Source organism: Wyeomyia smithii, chromosome 1, assembly GCF_029784165.1.
Source record: "Wyeomyia smithii strain HCP4-BCI-WySm-NY-G18 chromosome 1, ASM2978416v1, whole genome shotgun sequence".
NCBI classification, from domain to species: Eukaryota; Metazoa; Arthropoda; class Insecta; order Diptera; family Culicidae; genus Wyeomyia; species Wyeomyia smithii.
In genome coordinates this window covers 147,413,418-147,435,010 of record NC_073694.1, presented here as the reverse complement: position 1 = coordinate 147,435,010, position 21,593 = coordinate 147,413,418, and the positions used below count along the sequence as shown (strand labels likewise).

The following is a 21,593-nucleotide window of genomic DNA, read 5'->3' as shown; positions in this document are numbered from 1 at the left end:
CTCTTTAGAATGGAAAATGCAAAAACGTTTGTTTTTCCATACAAATCTCCATATAAGTTTGAAAAGCAATGCGCCAAGCGAAGATAAAACCAATCGACTTCCTCTGCGTACTTGAATTTTATTTTAGTTTTTTTTTGAATAGGTGGCCTTTAAATTAAAAAATAAACAAATGGCCTTCTGAATAACAAATAAGTACGGGGTTATCAGATTCAATTGCTTCAGCCGTTTCGTAAACATCTTTCGAAATAACAAACCTGATTTATAAAAATGTTTATAATAGGAAATCATATTTATTATACGATAAATTAAATATTAACCAACGAAGCACTTAATTTATATACGCTTATGAGTCACTAGTTACTAAGGCATGTTTTCACAGTCGATTTATTTTCTCGGTGAACGAAACTTCTTATACTTTTGCCTCAGGTTATCGACATAATTCTGATAATCTATAGACGTTTCGATTTTTTTACTGTAATAAAAAATTATTTTTTCGAGTACAGCGTTAATATCTGCGCTTTCCAGCAATTCGTCTGCGAACTGTTCTTCCAGGTCTTCGACAAACTCTTCCCAACCGTCTGAGCTCGTGTCTATTTCTGCCTGCTGGTAAATTTTAGCCTGCGCTACAATGTCGATGTGCTTATGTGTGCGTGAGTCGCTGGGAATAAACTTTTTGAACATTGTCACCGCCTCGTTGTCATTGAGAAATCCATGAATCTTCTTACAGAGTAGCTCTTTGATGCGCTCTTTCGAGAGTTCGTTGCAGCCGCAGAAACATTTAATACATTCGACGACCTACGAGAGAGAAGACAATTCAATAAAAATATTAGAAATATAATACCTAGTTTTTGAACATTTGTAACGGATTTCAATTTTAGAGTAGTAAAATTCGGCGTCGTCAAAATGTAAATAAGTAAAACAATGTCGAATAAACTTCACCAGTCGGTTTATCTCTTCAAATAAATGTTTTTTTTTTGCAAATATGTACCCATTCTTTTAGTTAACTTTTTTAGTAGATTTTTTTAACGGAGGCACTAAAACAATTCTAAAGATAATGTATGGTAAGCTCCTAGTTCTATGGATAAGACTTAGAAATAAACGAAAAAGAAATCTTGAAATTGTTGTACTTTCAAACCAAATGTTTCATACTTCAGATAATGAAAATTTATAATTGTTTTGGTCAATATAATTCTATAAAACAGAAAATTCCATTCTCCGAGGCACAAGAAATCCACCAGCAAACTTCATTTCAAATAGCTCGTCACTGTAAACTATTCCCCAAGTATGATGACAGTTCTACAAGGTATGCTATTCACGTCGATGCATTAGTATTAGTGAACGTTATGAACTTTTTCCAATTTCGTATGAAATTTGAAATGATTTTGCATTTTAAACTAAACTTATAAAACATACTTTTCTGAAAAGTTATAGAAATGATGTTGAAACATGTTTTATTTGTGGGGAATACATAAACATGCTGCGGTTTAGGTAAAATATGCTGTTTTTCATCAATTTGCCGGTAACCTTTTTGCACTTTTCGTTATTTTCTTGTACTCTAATAGCGCTTCTAAATAGAGTCGCTTATGTTTAATACAGTAACAAAAGTCATGAGCTATGACAATGACTAAGATTATGCTCCAACTATTAGAAATATAGCATTTTTATATATTTTATTTCGACATGTTGTCGCAATTTTTCACACTAAATCTGAATTAATATCAATTTCTAGTGTGTTTCAACTGGAGATTCACTCTCCAACCAAAAAAATCAGATATAAAACAACATAAAACGAGAAATTTCCAAAAATGTACCCAACTCCATACAAAACGCGAAATTTTTCATAACGAGATTTGTTTGTGTGCGTGGATAGACAAAAATGTAGCATACCTTGTAGAACTGTCATCATACTTGGCTATTCCCACCCGGCTAACGTTTCTCTTGAAAGATAATCTACTTACCCTACTCATTGTTTTACGTTAGGTACGAACGCATTGATGATGCCATCGACTGAATGAACAGTATTTTAGATCAGGTTGGAGCGTGACTTTATGAGTGAATCAACTCAGTTCATTAGTTCTTTTAGCAGGCCAACGATTTGTTTTTTTTTAATCAAAACACCGAAATGTGCTGGCTCTCTACACGATCATGATCGACGTGCGCATCACTGGTCACTAAAACACTTCCAGCAAGTAGGTTTACCGCCTGCTGATTTGCACCGCACGGGAGTAGACGTCTGAAAATTGAAATAAATATTGTACTAGGGTAAGAAGAGGCTATGTGAAACAGCTATATGGTTGAGTGATAATTGTGGGAACTTTTGTGTTTGCCAGTTATTTTTTAGTGAGGCTCATATAGACCGCACTGAAGCCGTCGTGGTACAAAAGGCACAAAAGACATACAATAAGAAAAAATCGTAAAAGATCAAGGCAAAGTGCGTATAAAAAGAATTCAGAAGCCCATGGTAATAGTCGATCTTCATGAAGCAGCTGCGCAGCTAAAGAATTATCCAATCTGAAATACATAGTTGCGTTTCGGGACCTATTTTATTAGTCGCACTATCATTTTTTCATTCGGAACAAGAACGTTGTAATCAAGAACATTGTAATTAATAATAGTAGGAGGGTAGTATCCAAGACACGACCGCATAGTTGACGTAGGACTACAAAAGTTTTATATTTTTATTTTAAAGCTATGTTTGATTTGAGCTCGTTTTACTTTTGTAGTTTGCTTGATTTATTTTAACCAATTTAAACTCAACATCTTCCAAAAGGGAGGTATTGTGGTTCGGGTGGTAATATCAAGTATCTAGGTCGTCAGCCCGAATTCATCAAGCGACACCTTAAACGACTTGGAACTAAAACTAGTTCATTGGTGGCCATTTCTACTGTTAAGGTCGTCTTTGACCACTTAAAAAGTCAAAAAAGTCATAAAAAAAACCGTTCATTTTTGGCATGGTTCGATTTTGGCAACAGAAAATATTCTGGCGTGTTGCCAAAATCGAACGGGGTCTGTATTTTGATTATTTCTTTGTACCACTCTACCTTAGAAGAAAAAATATTCTCTTCAACATTCACAATGGTCCAGGAACCAAATTTAGGGGAAAATTTGGGTCTAGAGCTATGTAGCAATGTTTTAGAGAAAATCTTTTTTTTTTACAAAGTTACTTAAAATAATTGGAGCTATAAAATTGTAGAACAAGGTTTTCTATCTACAAAAATAAAAAAGTTAGATACTTGATAGCATTGAAAATTTTGATCACCCCAATTTTTGATACTTTTTCAATAAGCGCTTTATCATATGTAACAACTTTGTTGAAGAAAGTTTTTCTCTAAAATATTGCTATAGAGCTCTAGACCCAAATTTCCCCCTAAATTTGGTTTCCAGGCTATTGATGAATACCTTTCATTCTAATACAGCGAATTTTCTTTAACGCGAAAAGGCAACCTTCTATAAAATATTCAATTGAGTAGAAATTAAACTTCTTCCTTCTATATCTATTTGTCTTGTTAAAATTGGCTCACTCACCGATCACAAAGTGGCAAAGATGTCACATCAATTTTTTTCCTGCAGTTACAAGCTCGTGGAAAAAATATAGATAATGAATGACAGTTTTAGTAGAAAATGTATATTCACAGAAAATTTGAAATTGACATAGAATTTTATGAACATGTTAACATTCAATTCAGGTCAATTTAAACATTTTATCAGTATACAGAATCAATCAGAAAAAATTTGATTAGTTTCAAGATACCAAAGAACAACTAAGATATCATATTTGAAGGTTATATGTCTGTTATTTTCGAAAATAAACTGGGCAAGAGTGATGCACAACATTAGCCACGGCAATTAATGTTTGCATAGCGTTGTTCAGTTACAAGTAAGGTTATGGAAAGTAATATTTTCTTGTAAATGCAAATTCAAAAAAAAAATTTTAATTGACAAACACAAATACTAATGTCGGAACTCTAATATCAAGATGAAATGAATTTAGTTTTCCTCTATACAACCACCGCAGGATGCAACTAATATTGTCATTTTGGACTAAATTCATTTAGCTAGTAAAATATAATCATCAGTACAGCTCGTTTATCTAACTATTCAAAGATATGTACGGAGCATTTTTGTTTTCTATTGTCTTTCAAATACCATATTCAGTTATTTAAATAAATCTGAAAAAAAGCAGAATGTAGAGTTCAAAAATAAACAACGCATTCTGTTGTCCCCGGCGGCGCAGCGTATTCTGCGGTACCCGAAAAATCAAATTGAATTCTGATATTTGCTGCTATACGAAACAAGAAGAAGAAGAAGACAATTCAAACGGCAACTCGATTGTGTTCCACGCCCCACCGTGCGTCAACAGCGGCAATGTAGTTTTCACTTGGCTTGGCTGCACACAAATGAATATCGAGTTTTTCTGCACTGATAGACGACGAATGACCAGCGCTCTATTCATACAATGCTCGGTGCAGTACTGTTGCCTGTGCCAACATGTTTTCCTTCAAGACATCAGTTTTATTAACATTAACATATTTATTAACAGCAGAACGTCATACTGTCTTATAGTGGAGGTGGTTACGAAGTTTCCGAGAAAACTTCACCTTCAAAACATCAAAATAGTCTAGGCTCATGGAAACTAACATTAGTTGACCTATTGGGACGGGGAGATTCTGTCAAATTTATTTTTGCCACTGCTATACAGGATATCACAGCATGCAGTTGGTGTCTATTCATGAAGTCTGTGCTAGGCGTGCTCGCATATGATTGGTACATTGTTGGTGAAAATTTGACCTTGAAACTTTTATTCAATTTTCACTGTTTAACAATGAAGTGATATTGAAAATTGAAGAATCACAAAATTGTCCATCATTTTATCAATCCAACGACATATTGATTATTGTGATCCATCATGTGGTTACATCAGTATAACCGTTTGAAATCTTTCATTCCGGCGTTACATCTTGGTTTTAGTTTTCGCGGAATGTATCTCGATATAGTGCGGTTAGACGTAGTCCTACGTCAATACAAGTCTTTAACACGGACTATGTTTAACCCTTTCTACATGGTAAAAGTACTCGATCAAGCCACAGTTTGAATCAATCTACTTTGTAAAACAGGTTGAAACAATACAAAACAAAAGCAGCTGAAACCGACAACGCATGATACTGATATCATTCTATTTAAATTAATTACGGTATCAAACTATTATATACAAGGTTTTGCAATAGGCTGCTGTAAAAAAATTGTAAATTTATTTTCAACACACTCTTTAACGTTAACCTCATTTTTTTAAAACAAGTTACAAAAATCAAATTAAGTTTTTGAAATTATCTGGCAATTTGATTTTTTATTGATTTTAGTAGGGATAGTTACGTAATTACGATGTTGGCTCGAAATTGAAAATTTTGAGGGGGGTCAGGTTGTTCAGCGTTACGTAATTTGACGGGGGGGAGTCATATCGAACGTTACTTATCGTTACATAGGGGGGAGGGGGTCTGAAATCTAAATTTTTAGCGTTACGTAATTTGTGTACGACGCCTAATATTATGTAAGTACAAAAAAAGTTGAAATACGATGATTTTTAAAGCGACGGAAGATAAAAACTTAAAGATATCAATTAATTGTTACTGATTTTTGTTTAATAATTTGCATATCCTTTATGCTATTGCTGCGCATCGCCGTGAGCCAAGCTTAAATTGTTCCTTATTTCGGATCCTGATGGGAAATAGTCGTTTTCAGAGCAACGTTTGATTGGAGTTGTTTTCCCCTGACGACCGGAACGGGCAGCCGTTTCAACCGTTTCTTTCTCTTTATATCGCTTCAGCATGCGGGATACCACTGACTTGTGAATATGAAACAGTTCACTTACTTCTTTGTGGGTACGTCCTTGTTGAATGAATTCAACTATATTTGGTTTCGAGTCGTTACTGTACACATTACGTGACATTTCTATAGATCACTTTGCTCAATACTTCAGGAAATAATAAAAACAAAATTTAACTATATTTGATCAATTCATCAAGTTTGAATATTAAGAACTATAAAACAGTAGTAATTGCTACACATTACACTTTTTATCCACTTTCAATGTGTAGTGAAAATATTCTATCAAGACGCTCGAACAGAAGTGAATAAAAGTAGTAATTGTTCACGTAATAATCTATATCGACCACTTTGTTTATAAAATTTGCCAGTTGCTTATGTCGAATTCGGTTTTACGGCAGGACTATACCGTCCCGGACTACACTTTGCAGCTGAAAAAAAAACACAATTTCCGAGCAGTTGCAATGGTGTGCGTAATATCAGAGGTAACTGTCACTTTGTTTTGGTCATTATCGCCATTGTCTTTTTGTCGCGTTTGTGCTACTGTACGAAAAATTTGCAAATTTACTGAAAAATTACGGAACTTAATATCAATTTGCAAGAATATGCATTGGTAGTGAACGATGATGGTACGGTGTACGGGTACGGTAATTTTGACACATTTTTTTATTTTAACACATACGTGTGAATGTGTTGGTGTCTTCAAAACTGCACGCTGTTTCTTTCGCGGACTGTCCGGGACAGAAAAAGGGTAGTTCGGAATAGTCCGGAAAATGAAAAAAAAAAAAACAGTTATAGGACAAAGTGTAGTCCGCGGTGTAGCTACACCGCAAAAACGAAAACGACATAAATTTATGTCGCACGAGTTTAAGCACTTTATTAATATTTTTGAACAGTGCTGCAAAGAAACTTTTCACAACGTGTGTAATTACTTGTTGTTAGAGTAACATATGGATAGAATAAATACTTGCAAAAGTGATTCTACTTCAAGCAATAATAAAAGTTATCTGTTGTACCACCCAGATGCCTGACTTATGTCCGATACTGTAAGATATGACGTAACATTTGAGTGGTGAGTTGTGCTGAATAAGTAAGGAAATATAAGAAATGATTCTACAGGGTGTCTCCGTGAAAGTTAAACATACATTTGAGTGCTTCTTTTTGCATCGGAAGGCATACCCTGTTAAATGGATTCCAGTAGAGAAAAAATCAAGATTTTGTATCTCGCTGGAATGAGCAACATTCAGATCAGAAGGAAGCTGTTTGTTTTCAAGCAGCCACAGGGTAAAAACAATGTGTGTGGCTGCAGTGGTTAGAAAACGTATCCAGTGAAATCCAGCCCGGTCGGCAAGAAAATTAGCTCTTGAAATAAACTTGAGCAAAAAATTATACATAAAATAATCAAAAATGGACTTCGGATACGGAGTTATCAAGAAACTAAAATTTCACGAATTTTCTCGCAAATTTTTTTTTTCGGATGACAAATTGTTCACGTTGAAGCACGTTGATCGTGTGTATGGAGCATATCTTTGTGATATTACAGCCCTTAAAAGAGAAGTAGAACGATTCCAAAATGCTTAAGATGTGATATTTTAGGGATCAATATCCAGGCAGAGGAAAGCTGCTACTGTTCTTTATCGAAAGGGGTGTGAAAATAAATAAAGTGCGTGCGGCTTGGTATAACTTTGAGAAGCGTATGCGGCTGTAATCAATTGCAAAGGCGAAAGATTTGAATTGAACTGATTCAACTGTAACCTTACAACTCTACCATGATAATAAAAAAGAATCAGAGAAAATATTTACTTGTTTTTATTTTATGATTCATGCCAAATGTATCACTTTCACGGTCACACCTTGTAAATTGTAACTAATATAACTCTAATCGGCGATACGTATGCACACACATACAGACATATCGAGGGTGTTAGAGAGCTCACTTGAAATCCTTTATGGGTGATAGAGAACCCTATTTGATGAGAAAAAAATCTTTCTACGCATAAGGCCAAACTTTAATTACTGCAGAGTTATTCACTTTTTTCAGTGTTCGGTTATGTTTGCCTTTAACGAGGTCTAGCACAAGAAGTATGATTACTAACTAGCTCAATTCCGTTGGTTTCGTTGAAAACCTGCGAATATTTCATAATCAATCCAGTTTTTCACGAGCGGTAATAGCGGACAGTGCACGCAACCCATTTTGATGTTTTCTGTAGGTCAGAGAATTTTCAATCACAGTAAGAGAGTAGAAAATATAACAACGTCGTAATGTAGCATAGCAACTTCAACAAACAACGGGCGTTTTGTTGTCGTGTTTTTGTCGTGCGCATGCGCGGATCAAAATAAACAAAACTGTTTATCAAATATTTTTATGTTTTTCACTTCGTTACTGCGATTGAAAAATACCCAGCCTACAGAAAACGTTAAAATGGACTGCGTGCTCTGTCCGCCATCGTCGCTCATAAAAAGCTGGATAGTGTCCTAAAAACGTCGAATTAGAGATAAGAAAAAGCAGTTAGAAAGCAAAAAATGTGAAATCAAATGTTTTTTGAGAACTAAGCTGCAATTTTCTCTCTGAAATGTATGATAAACAGAGTTTTGTTGTTAACTAAATTAAACATTGAAGTCTACTCTACAAGTTGCTCTTTAACATCAAGTATCTAACTCTTAGTTCAGCAGCTGTTTCAAGGATAAAGGATTTTAAGTGAGCTCCCTAACACCCTGCATAGTCACACATGTAAGAACATTCATACACATCCATGAACATGAGAACACAAACAAATATACAAACACATACACACTCACATACAAGCATATACAAGAGTGTAGTAAACTAAAGTATTGAATCTCGGTTCTTTGATATCATTTTTCCGAGATCTCGGTAAACATTGTGGGTCTTTCATCGAGATTCCGAAAAACATCTTCACAATAACGTATGCCTTCACCACAATAGATCTAAGCACTGGTCGCAGTGGTATAATGTCCCCAACAAGGAAAAAAACGTATGCATTTTAAATTATGTTGTTCAACAAATGAAGCAGTGATTATTATGATGGTGAAGGATATAATATCCAGATTATATAACTAGTGAGTTTACACCAGCTTTAGTGAAGCATTAGACCAAATCGACATACCATTGTTACTTTTCAAACTGCAAAAAATTCGGTTGGCGTCTCAACTTCTGTGTTGGTTTCAATCATACCTAACAAATTGCAAACAAATAGTACACTTTCAAAACAAACTCTCTAATCTCATTTTAATCCACTCTAGGGTACCCCAGGGCCCGCATTTGGGTCCACTTGTTTTCATTTTGTATGTAAATGATATTTCCCACATACTTAAAAAAATATTAACATATTAATTTACGCAGAAGACACGAAACTCTTCATGCAAATCAACAACTCTTGCGACGCTAGAGAATATCAGAAGGAAGTCAATTTATTCTATGCTTGGTGCAAAAAAGGTCATATCACACTCTATATAACCTGATATACCATATAATCGAGTTGTCATCACATATCACCTCGGCTCCATGATATCGCGGATATCATGTTCAAAAAGCAATAAAAACCAGATTTTTAGCAGTTGCCATCACGGTCAAATGACATTTGATGCAACCCTTCAAATATCGTAATTCGCGTTGCATGCGAAAAAGGAGGAAGTAAATATTTTCGATTTTGTCATCCCGCACAATTTGACAATAGGGTGTTCTAGGGGTATTTATATTATTATTTCTTTTGATAAGAAATGTCAAAAGAAATGCATATTCTACTGACTTTTCTTAATTTAAATAGCAAAACTATTGAAAAAATCGATTTCGAGTTTTAACAACTGTAAGTGGTTTTAAGACATACCCTACCGTCAAGAAACCATGGCACAGGAAGCCAGGTCATTTTTCAAATATCTTCACACTCCACAAATAATGTCTTTATACATAGGAAATCTGTAAACACGGTCCCCGTTGAAACTTTACAAAACTTCCAGTGACACATTTAATCGAGTGAGGTTAATCAACCGACTATAAGGCTTCCACTTATTCACACGCGCTCAAATGTTTTCAATATTAAGACATGTCTTCACATCTGGCATCCCTGTCATGACACGTAAACCAGGGTTATATTTTCCACAAGCCAGCAGCAGAAATGTCACTTAGCTTACTATCAGGGTTATATTCCCCAAAAAGCCAGCAACAGCAATGTCACTCTGTGCACTACTTGCCAGTTAGTGAAAATTTAAAACAAATATAATTTTTCAATTTTGAAATCAAAGAAAACTCGTAGAGATCTAAGACAGATTACGTAATGCCTACTGAAAGGTCGGTTATCGATTAGTATAAGAAAAAGCAGGTATTTTTTCAAATTAAGACCCCCTATTGCGTATGAGAGTTTGCGTTGGTGCGAGCCTACTGGTTGACATCTCTATCCTAATAGCATTGCTCTTGTTTTTGCTTAGACTTGTTTTCCTTTTCTTTCCTTTTCAATTACCAAAGCAAATGTCAAACCATATCACCTCTCTGTAGTGTGAACACCCGAAGTGATATCCGATATCATCTGGCGATATCAGGTGCTATGCAGCGTAGTCTGAAGTCTGAACAAGGCATTAGAAGTGTGCCGGGTATCTTGACGATCACTTTCCCGAAAAAAACATGTTTTGAGCGCTTACAATTGCATAATTTTTAATCGGATGAGTTAAACTTCGTGTTTCAAAATCGTTTAAAATCTGTGGTATGTGGATGGCCCCTTACCAAAACAACTTTCAAGTCAAACAGCGCAAAATGTCGGAAGTAATATTGAGTTGATTCTCCTTGCCGACTCTGACAACTATACACTCTTTGGACTCTGACAACTATACACATGAAATATTTTTAACAGTTGACAATGTATCGATAATTTAAAAGCATACAGAAAAGTGTGTACTGCTAACTAGTTTACATATTTGCACTTGGCCGTGGGGATGAAAAGAGAGAGTTGACACAAAGAACATTCCATTGTTTTTCAGTGCGTCTTGAATTGTCCTACAGATCAGACGCGTTTCCGGTTGCTTGTGGACTGGTCTTTGACTGCCTATAGCTTCAAAGTTTGTTTTTGTCAGTGCGTCTTTTAAAGACTACCTAAAGTTATCTCACAGCAGCCTAAAATTTGTTTTTAACTTTTTTCGTATACCCTGAAATGACAGGGCGAAGAAAGAAACCGCGCATCACTACGAGGAGCAAGAAGCCGGTGGAATGGGAGTTATTACTAATGAACCTATACAAAATGTCAATTCTTTTAAAAAGGAGGAAGTTCCACCAAATGTGGTAACTATTTGTTTCTGACGTTAAAGTTACCTATTAAATTGGCCGCAGAGGCGAATGCCGCTTATTAGCCGACTCAATAAAGGGTCGTGATCGTCTTGTTCAGTATTTAACTGACAAGATGTAAAAATTTTTTACCTGGAATTTCCTTTGTTAATTATTTCATTAATTTTAACCGCAGTGAGATTAACAACTTACAATTTTTGAAAAAGCACATGCTTTATATAATATGCGAGTAAAATGGGAAATTTATAGGAAGTTTGGCGGAGGTGAAAAGCATATCACCCAATGCTGTACTTGCTAACGATATGGCCATGGATCTAGATTCTGTAACATGGACCAAAAAAGTCTTTATTGTATAAACTCTCACAAAAAGGACACATGGTCGGTGTTAAGTCAGACCGGACCATGTCGCAAAATTGGAAAAAAAAACGAGTTAATGATAGCATTGAATCAAGATTAACTCAAGCTACATCACACAACAACCAGAGTCGATTAATCCCTCAAATAGCAAAACTTATGGCATATTTTTTTTTCTGAATGATCAAAGAAAAGCAATCATAGTGTGCAGTCAGAACGAACCAAGTGTTAGGTTATTGGCAACTACAACCTAGTCACATGTTGGTAAAAATCAGCAAATAGACGAATATTCAAGCGATTTTTTGGATTTCTCTTCATTAGAGGATACTTTCTTCCATCATTCATCGGGAACATGTATGTTTTACACACAGAAATGTACTTGAATGTATTTTTTGACTAATTTTGCTATCGCTACGCTGACCATATATAACGCTTTATAGTATTCAGGCAGAGTGGACCATGTGCCAAGCAGAAAAAAGTTGTAATTACGGGAATTATTTGCATTGGTTTGAAGTCAGCATAAGTTGATTTCAAAGCTGCCAGGCACCTTATAAAAAAGTTCCAGAACCCTTTAGCCAAACGAGTATATTCTACCAGTAAAAAAAAAGTGTAAATGTTCCACTATGATTGAACATATAATTAGAAAATGTTAGTATTTAGTGTGAGTAACACAAAAATTTTTATTTTTGAAAACAAGTTCCGATTATAATAGTGATTTTGACCTCACGAATAACGATTCTACCAAGGAATCATATCCTAAAAAGGTTGATAAAAATAATAATAAAGTGAGAGAGGATGGTTGCAAAAACATTCATTGAGTTTGTTCAATTACATTTTATATAACTTGTATAATTTTTGGTAATTTTTTTTAACTGTTCGATTGATTGGCTATAAATATTTTTTCAATTGATCAGTCACAATGAACCAACTGATTTTATATCATTCTTTTGTTCAGTCAGAGTGGACCAACTTCACCTAGTTAGTTATGTTATCGGTCATTGTCGAGTTCATAACGCTGTTTTTCTTAATTGTCACTTTATATGATACAATCAAAGAGTAACTCTAGCTCATAATACCAAAATTACGCGGAAATATGGAAATCTTCAAAATTCAAAGAGTAGTAAACTTCAAACTCGTTTTTCTCTAAATAATCAAAATGTCACTTGGTCCGGTCTGACTTAACACCGACCACATGTCCTGTGAAAGAGAGTAAAAATTTTCGCTGTGCCACTTGTAACGGCAACCATTTGTCAAATTTTTACGAATGCCCTGTCCGTTTAGCCATTGTTAAGGCAAGACAGGGTAAACAAAATTCAATTTCCCAATCAAAACATACTTCTCCAAGCCCCGCTGTATCGCCCAATTTGTTTAATCTTTTTTTTTTTTTGACGTAGAACTTCTTCTCTCAGGAAGTTCGGCTACTTAGGAATGTAAAATGGAAATCTAAAACCGGAAAAAGTGAAAAATATGTCCAATTTCATATGCTAATAAATCGGTTAGTTAGTTGTGGGTTAGTTAAAAAAATAATGACAGTTGTAACGTTTTTTCGCAAATCTTGGTTCACTAAACTGAAATTTCGGCACAAAATATCCGAAATCCGAGATTTCAGTTAGGTTGAACCGAGATTTACTAAAAAATGTGACAGCTGTCATTTTTTTCTTAACCGAGCACTCAATGGTGCCGTTCTCGGCAATAAATTACCGAAACGCGGCAAAAAATTTTAAGTGTGTAAATTAAACCATTTTACGAGTTTTGGGTTACCTGGATAGGTTTGTTTTTTTGAGTAACCCAATTCCCACAAGAACCCAGACCAATAAACACCAAAACAACGAGCTAGAACCAAGTTAGATATGAATCTAAACATGTTGCGGAGAACCCAATCAAGTACCTAGCTACAATAGCTTTTTCCGGACTAGGTTTTATTGTAACACACCGGACTAGGTTTTATTGTAACACATCTAATGAGATTTGTTAAATTTCTTCAGAAACATCCAAAATATTATGTCCCTTAAGCTGGAAGTACAAAGTCAGCAGAACAAATAGTTAATAGTATGAAAATTTAGTGCTCATTCGATGCTCATTTAATGCCATATCGCCGAATTTAATGCTCCATCATTTCTTTGAAAATTGCTCTTGTTTGCTAGCTTAAAAAATAGCTAGCAGACAATATACGAAACTAGCATTTTTAGTCTTAAAACAGTTCTATAACGGTCAAAAACATTTAATGCTCATTAAATGCTCTTGAAAAAACCTGATTTTCATGATAATTTTATTGATTTTGTATAAATTTTTCAATAATATGATAATAATATGATAATACATGAATAGCTTCAATTTTTTCAAACATTCCCTCTGAAAACAATCAGAATCCTTTTGATACGATTAGACACCAATTAAATGCTTCCATATGGGAGCAGTTTCAATAACTGAGGTGCATTTTTTATTAAATATATTTTTTTTCAAACATATTGCTCTGCTAGCTTAAGAAAAAAATTAGCAGAACATTGGCCAGAAACAACAGTTGTAGAATGGTCACAATAATTTAATGCTCATTAAATGCTCTTGAAAAACCCAGATTTTCATGATAATTTTATTGTTTTTTTCTAAATTTTTCAAAAAAATGTTAATACATGAATAGTTTTAATTTTTTCAAACATTTTCCTCTGAAAACAATCAGAATCTTTCTGATACGATTAGACACCAATTAAATGCTTCCATATGCGAGCAGTTCTAATAACTTAGGTGCATTTTTCATTAAATATATTTTTTTTCGAAAATATTGTTCTGCTAGCTTAAGAAAAAAGTTAGCAGAACAATGGCCAGAAAAAGCATTTTCAAGCAAAAAACTGTTGTAGAATTGTCATAATAATTTAATGCTCATTAAATGCTCTTGAACAAACCGATTTTCATGATAATTTTATTGATTTTTTCTATTTTTTTTTTTTTCAAAAATATGATAATGCATGAATAGCTTTAATTTTTTCAAACATTTTCCTCTGAAAACAATCAGAATCCTTTTGATACAATTAGTATAAGCAGTTGATGTAAAAAGTGACCAAAAAGTACACAACAAATTTAAAAAAGGGACTAACAGTTGCTAGAAATTGGCCAGAGAAGTTATTGTTATTAAAAAGGGTACGAAATAAGGGATTGGGCGATCTACAGGGAAAGATCAATCTTCAGGATCGATTCAGCTGAGCGGTCCCAGGATAGATCCACCTGAAAAATCGAAGCTGCAGGATCTATTTCTGTTGAATCGATCTTTCAAAGCTCTTTTTTGCGGCGCTGTGAAATTAACTGAACCAAGCGCCATATTTTTGACGTAGAATACGTCTTATGGTAATACATACAGGGGTCCAACTTCAATACAGGGACCCAAAAACGGAAATCGAGAGCGTCACGAAAATTGTCCAATTTTAAACGTTTTAAACTCAGTCAGTTTCCAACCGATTTCCGTCATTTTTGCAGCAATCGAAAATTGTACTATTGAAAATTGTTGAACCTTGTCGAAACGTAAATGTCGACCTTTGATTGGTCCCTTGCAGCCTTTTCCTAGGATGACAGAATGGAGTACCTAGTTAGTCGGGAATGCACTCGTTGGGCTATATAAGAGACTGATTTTCTTCAAGCAAGCTCAGTTTACTAGCAGCGGGCAGGAGCGGCGGACAGTAGCAGCGATGGCAGTGGGCAAAGTCGGCGTGGAGCAGCAGCGGGCAACAGCGGCGGCGGTAGTGTTTAGCTGCAGTTCCTACCTTTTTCAGTTCGGCTCCCCTTCTATCTGAGTTGGACCCCACCAGCGGTAATCCAATTCAGATATTGTTGGGACTTGGGAATATAGCCAGAAACTGAATGAGACTCGCACCGCCAGGTGGTTTGAGAAGCCACCATCATCCAGCGTGTATGTATATAGGGTGTGTGCATATATATAACGCGTGTGAATATCTATAGCGTGTGTCGCTAGCGTGCGTGGCTAGCTTTATAGCGCGTGCATGTCTATAGCGTGTGTGGCTTGGTATATAGCGTATGTGTTCATATCTACAGCGTGCGTGGCTAGCTATATAGCGTGTGTGGCTAGCAGTATAGCGATAAAAATTATCATATATAGTTGCAAATAAATCACCTCATAATGATTTTAAATATTACAGTAAATCATTCAGAACAAAATCAAAAATTTGCCATGTTGAAAAACAATATTCAGTTATCAATAAATGGCATGGACAAACATTATTAACCTCTTTTGACTTCAGCTCAGCCTCAAAGTTTACTGCGTGTATTTTAGCATCTATTTGAAGAATCACATTATTCACATTCATTATTCACATTGAAGAATCACATTATTTTTCGCTCAAGTCCTACTAATTGCAGCAATCGATTGTAGAATTTTCTACGCTACTGCAAACTTCAGAAAATTGTTCCTATTAACCCTAGTTAACCGGGAATGCACTATTGATCCTCGTCTAAAACCTCTTCGTTGCCGCAGTGGCTAAATTGAGCTATCTCATTGCAACTCTATACAATAGACAGCCTCAAAACAATTTAATTTCATTCTTGTTTTTGAAACGGCAGCAAGTGAAACTGCTTTGAGTTAGGTATTACCAGGGCCAGATTTAGACGCTTGGGGGCCCGGGGCAAATTTGTTTGAGAGGCCCTCTTTTCTCAAAACATTGAGAGATAACGTTCTGGAAGGTGACGAGCAAAAAAAAAAGGTCGCCCTAGGACTAGGGAGGCCCCTTCAATCGGGAGGCCCGGGGCAATTGTCCCCTTTGCCCCCCCTCAAATCCGGGCCTGGGTATTACAACCAGTGTACTGCCTATAATCGCATACCAGTCCCACCTGCATTCTTGTCGTTTTTTAGAGAAGTTATGGTAAATCTCTATTTCATTATATTATGTCGAAAATATGGAAATAAACCACGCTCAACAAATGAAATAACTTAAGCAAGAAAAATAGCCTTACGCGTTGTTTTCTCAACATGATGAAAATTAAGGTGGGACTGATATGCGATTATAGGCAGTGTACGTGAGAACGAATAATCTGTTTTTTTTTTTTTTTTTCTTCACATAACATTTATTTGACACGGCACAAATACAATTTAATGTTTAACGGCGCCAGTTATATCTGATGACTTAAAAACTAAAGCAAATTTTTTATCCTCGCTGCCGACTACGAGCTGAAATTAAGTCTAACTTAAAACTAGCATGGGATTTCCAATCAGTGTTTTGTTGTTCAATGGTCGTCTGATAATCGTCGAATGGCATGTATGGATTCGTTCTGCTGAGCCACGATGTCGTGAGTTGGGACAGAGGCTCGTAGTCCTTGGGTCCTGGTTCTGTTGTGCGGGGTCTGGTTGCTGGTTTTGTGCTTAAGGTTCAAACGTGTTCTTGTCGTTTTGTTGGGTGTAGACGGAGGGGAACGGGACTAGACTGGGGCGTGGATGGATTTCAGGAAAACGTATATAAGGGACATGTAGGATAGGTCACGGCTCGCCAAGACATCACGAACAGGAACAGCCGGCTGTCTACCCTCGGCCTGCAGGGAAGCTATTAATTTAGACCTGGCGTCACGGTGTACAGGGCATGACCAAACCACATGCTCTATGTCGTGATAACCTTCACCACAGGCACAGATACCACTTTCCCCGAGCCCAACACGACGGAGGAGCGCGTCAAATCTATAGTGATTGGACATAAGCCGGGACATCACGCAAATGAAATCCCGACCTACATCCAACCCCTTGAACCACGGGTTCGTCGATACTTTGGGGATTATGGAATGTAACCACCTTCCCAATTCCCCTCTGGTCCAAGCATTTTGCCAACTGATGATCGTATTCTGACGTACAAGTGCGAAAAATTCATTAAAGGCAATTGGTCTTTCATAAATATCACCGTTTGTTGCGCCCACCTTAGCCAAAGAGTCCGCTTTCTCATTACCCGGTATCGAGCAGTGAGAAGGGACCCACGCTAAGGTAATCTGAGTAGATTTTTCGGATAAAGCACTCAGATGTTCCCGTATTTTCCCCAGGAAATACGGAGAGTGCTTAACATCTTTCATCGATCGGAGAGCCTCAATGGAACTGAGACTGTCCGTAAAGATGAAATAATGGTCCGTGGGCATTTTTTCGATAATCCCTAGGGTGTACTGAATTGCAGCTAATTCTGCGACGTAAACAGAAGCAGGATTATCGAGCTTATGGGAGACGGTTAAATTGTTATTGAAGATACCGAAGCCAGTGGACCCATCAAGAAGTGATCCGTCAGTGTAGTACATATTGTCGCAGTTGATGTTTCGATATTTATTGGAAAAAATTTTAGGGATCTGCTGCACGCGTAAATGATCCGGGATTCCACGAGTTTCTTCTATCATGGATGTATCGAAAAACACAGTAGAATCAGAAGTATTTGATAAGTCGACACGATTTGGAATATTCGAAGAAGGGTTAATATTTTGGGACATGTGATTGAAATACAATGTCATAAAACGGGTTTGAGAATTAAGTTCGATTAACCTTTCAAAATTTTCAATCACGGGACGGTTCAAGACCTCACATTTGATTAGAATACGAGAAGACAGGCTCCAGAAGCGGGTTTTCAATGGTAGTACTCCAGCTAAAACCTCCAAACTCATCGTATGGGTCGACTGCATGCAACCTAAGGCGATACGCAAACAACGATATTGTATTCGCTCCAGTTTGATCAAATGTGTGTTTGCTGCGGAGCGGAAGCAGAAACACCCGTATTCAATAACAGACAATATCGTTGTTTGGTAAAGCCTTATAAGGTCTCCTGGATGGGCTCCCCACCATTGTCCGGTTATTGTACGAAGAAAATTCACTCTTTGTTGACATTTTTTCATCAGATACCTCACGTGACAACCCCAGGTGCCTTTAGAGTCGAACCAGACACCAAGATATTTGTGTACCAAAACCTGAGAAATAGTTTTACCCATTAATTGTGTTTGAAGCTGAGCAGGTTCATGCTTCCTAGAAAAAACTACTATCTCAGTCTTCTCCGGAGAGAATTCGATACCTAGCTGTAAAGCCCAAGCAGACAAATTGTCCAAGGTATCTTGCAATGGTCCTTGCAAATCGGCAGCTTTGGCTCCTGTAACAGAGATTACACTGTCGTCTGCAAGTTGTCTTATCGTGCATGAATTTGCCAGACATTCGTCGATGTCATTTACATAAAAGTTGTAAAGAAGGGGGCTTAAACATGAGCCCTGGGGAAGACCCATGTAGCTAATGCGAAAAGTTGCCAAATCGCCATGCGTAAAATGCATGTGCTTTTCGGACAACAAGTTGTGCAAAAAATTGTTCAAAATTGGAGAAAATCCTTGTCGGTGAAGTTTACCCGAAAGAATGTCAATAGAAACGGAATCAAAAGCCCCCTTAATGTCCAAGAACGCAGACGCCATTTGTTCTTTACGAGCATACGCCAGCTGAATATCTGTTGAAAGCAACGCAAGACAATCATTCGTCCCTTTGGCACGGCGGAAGCCAAATTGAGTTTCTGATAGTAGACCATTTGATTCGATCCAGTGGTCTAAACGACGGAGTATCATTTTTTCCATCAATTTCCGGATACAGGATAGCATTGCAATCGGCCTATAAGAGTTGTGATTAGAAGCTGGTTTCCCTGGTTTTTGGATGGCGATCACCTTAACTTGCCTCCAATCCTGCGGTACAATGTTTTGCTCCAGGAACTTATTGAACAAGTTCAACAAGCGCCTCTTGGCATTGCCGGGTAGATTCTTCAACAAGTTGAATTTGATTCTATCTAATCCAGGCGCGTTATTGTTACAGGACAGGAGGGCAACTGAAAGTTCTGCCATCGTAAAAGGTGATTCTATCGCGTCGTGGCCCGGAGACGCATCGCGAACAATATTTTGCTCAGGAACAGAGTCCGGACATACTTTCCTGGCAAAATCAAATATCCACCTACTTGAAGACTCCTCGCTTTCGTTGACCGTTACGCGATTCCGCATTCTTCGGGCTGTGTTCCAAAGAGTGCTCATCGATGTCTCCCTCGACGTCTCGTTCACGAACCGACGCCAATATCCACGTTTCTTTGCTTTAGCCAAGCTTTTAAGCTTGGTATCAAGCTCCGAATACCGTAAATAGTCGCCAGGTATACCTCCCGTCTGGTAGGCCTTAAACGCGTCGGATCTTTGCGTGTAGACATCGGAGCACTCTTGGTCCCACCACGGAGTGGGAGGCCGTTCTTTGATCGTTACGCCGGGATATTTCTTCGTTTGGGCTTGCAACGCGGCGTCGAGAATCAAGCCCGCGAGGAGGTTGTATTCTTCAAGTGGTGAATGATGTTGAATCGACTCGACCGCTTTTGAAATCATTTCCTCGTATAACTTCCAATCGACATTTCGTGTGAGGTCATACGGAATGTCAATTGGTCGCATGCGAGTTGACCCGTTAGTAATTGAAATAAGAATAGGCAGATGGTCGCTACCGTGAGGATCGAGGATTACCTTCCATGTGCAATCCAACCGTAGCGACGTCGAACATAAGGATAGATCCAAAGCGCTTGGGCGCGCTGGAGGTTTCGGGATACGTGTCATTTCACCGTTGTTTAAAATAGTCATGTCGAAGTCATCGCAAAGGTTATAGATTAAAGAGGAGCGGTTATCATTGTATGGGGAACCCCAAGCCACGCCATGAGAGTTGAAGTCTCCCAAAATCAAACGTGGCGAGGGAAGAAGTTCTATTAAATCAAAGAGCAGCCGTTGCCCAACCTGTGCTCTGGGGGGAATATATATTGAGGCAATACAAAGCTCTTTACCTTGTATTGTCATTTGACATGCGACAACTTCGATGCCTGGAATCGAGGGGAGGTTAATACGATAGAAAGAATAGCACTTTTTAATCCCTAAAAGTACTCCTCCATATGGGGTGTCTCGATCAAGGCGAATAATATTAAAATCATGGAAGTTGAGATCAATATTTGAAGTAAGCCAAGTTTCACAAAGGGAAAATGCATCGCATTTGTTTTTATTTATCAAAACTTTAAACGAATCAATTTTTGGTAAAATACTTCTACAATTCCACTGTAAGACAGAGATAGAATCCTTCATATACGCAGTTGAATTAGGCATCGAAGGATACAATCGCTGCAAGGAGAGGCCATTGGGCAGTCAACTGCTTCAAAAATGATCTAACTGTTGGGAGGAATGCTGTAAGAAAAATTTTAATTGGATCGGGTACATTGAAAGTTTCAAAAATCCAGTCCACAATGTCAGAAAATTTCACTAATCCAGAGTTTGTTTCATCAACTGGGAGTGTAAAAGGAGCAACTGGGGTTTTAGATGTTCCTGGCAGTGCTGGGAACTCCTTCTGGGACTTTAAATTTGCCAGCCCAGGAGGAGTTTGCTTCGGTTTTTCCGCAGCACTGTTTGGTTTGTTTGTAACCTTCATTTCACTTTGAGAAATCTTAGGACCTTTTCTGGGAAGTTTAGGAGAGGAAACACTTTTCCTCTTTCTAGACTCCCCAGGATTGGCGTAAGATGCTCCCGCTGGTGAATCGTCAGAATCGGTTTCCTCAGAGGGCAACAGATCGAAGGGGTTCGAAGTAACGGGAGAAGTGGTAACGGTCTTCTTCAGCATGTCAGCGTAGGAACGCTTTGAACGCTCTTTGAGAGACCGTTTTATTTTATCCCTGCGCTGCATGTACACCGCACATGTCGAGAGCTCATGCAGATTTTCTCCGCAGTGAATACACTTTTCAGCGTTAACACTGCAAGAATCTTCCGCATGAGACTCCCCACACTTGCCACAACGTGCCTTATTGCAGCAGTAGGCGGCTGTATGGCCTAACTGCTTGCAATTCAGGCAGTTCATGACGCGGGGCACGTAGAGCCTCACAGGGAGACGAACCCGGTGGATCGAGACGTGGCTTGGTAGTGCAGACCCGGCGAACGTAACTCGAAACGAGTCTGACGGAGTGTATACTGTTTTGCCACCGATGATCGATGCTGACCGCAATTGCTTGCAGTCGAGCACCTTTACTTCGGGACACGTTTTGTTCTTAAAGCACCCTTTGGCACTTTGCAGTATACACTCGACGGACAGACTCGAATCGGTTATGACACCGTCGATCTCCACGTCTCGTGCGGGTAT

At 37.5% G+C, this 21,593-nt stretch overlaps 1 protein-coding gene across 2 annotated transcripts in view; it reads right to left on the bottom strand.

Annotated features, from left to right (window-relative positions):
* Positions 1-258: 258 nt before the first annotated feature.
* LOC129717435 (uncharacterized) overlaps positions 259-21,593 on the bottom strand; it is a 34,233-nt gene continuing 12,898 nt past the window's right edge. For both annotated transcript variants that reach the window (XM_055667321.1, XM_055667322.1), the window contains exons 2-3: positions 1,959-2,233; positions 259-795 (exon numbers count right to left, since the gene is read on the bottom strand). In XM_055667321.1, coding sequence (XP_055523296.1) covers positions 385-795; positions 1,959-1,967 — 420 coding nt within the window. In that variant the 5' untranslated portion in view covers positions 1,968-2,233 and the 3' untranslated portion in view covers positions 259-384. The remainder of the gene's footprint in view (positions 796-1,958; positions 2,234-21,593) is intronic.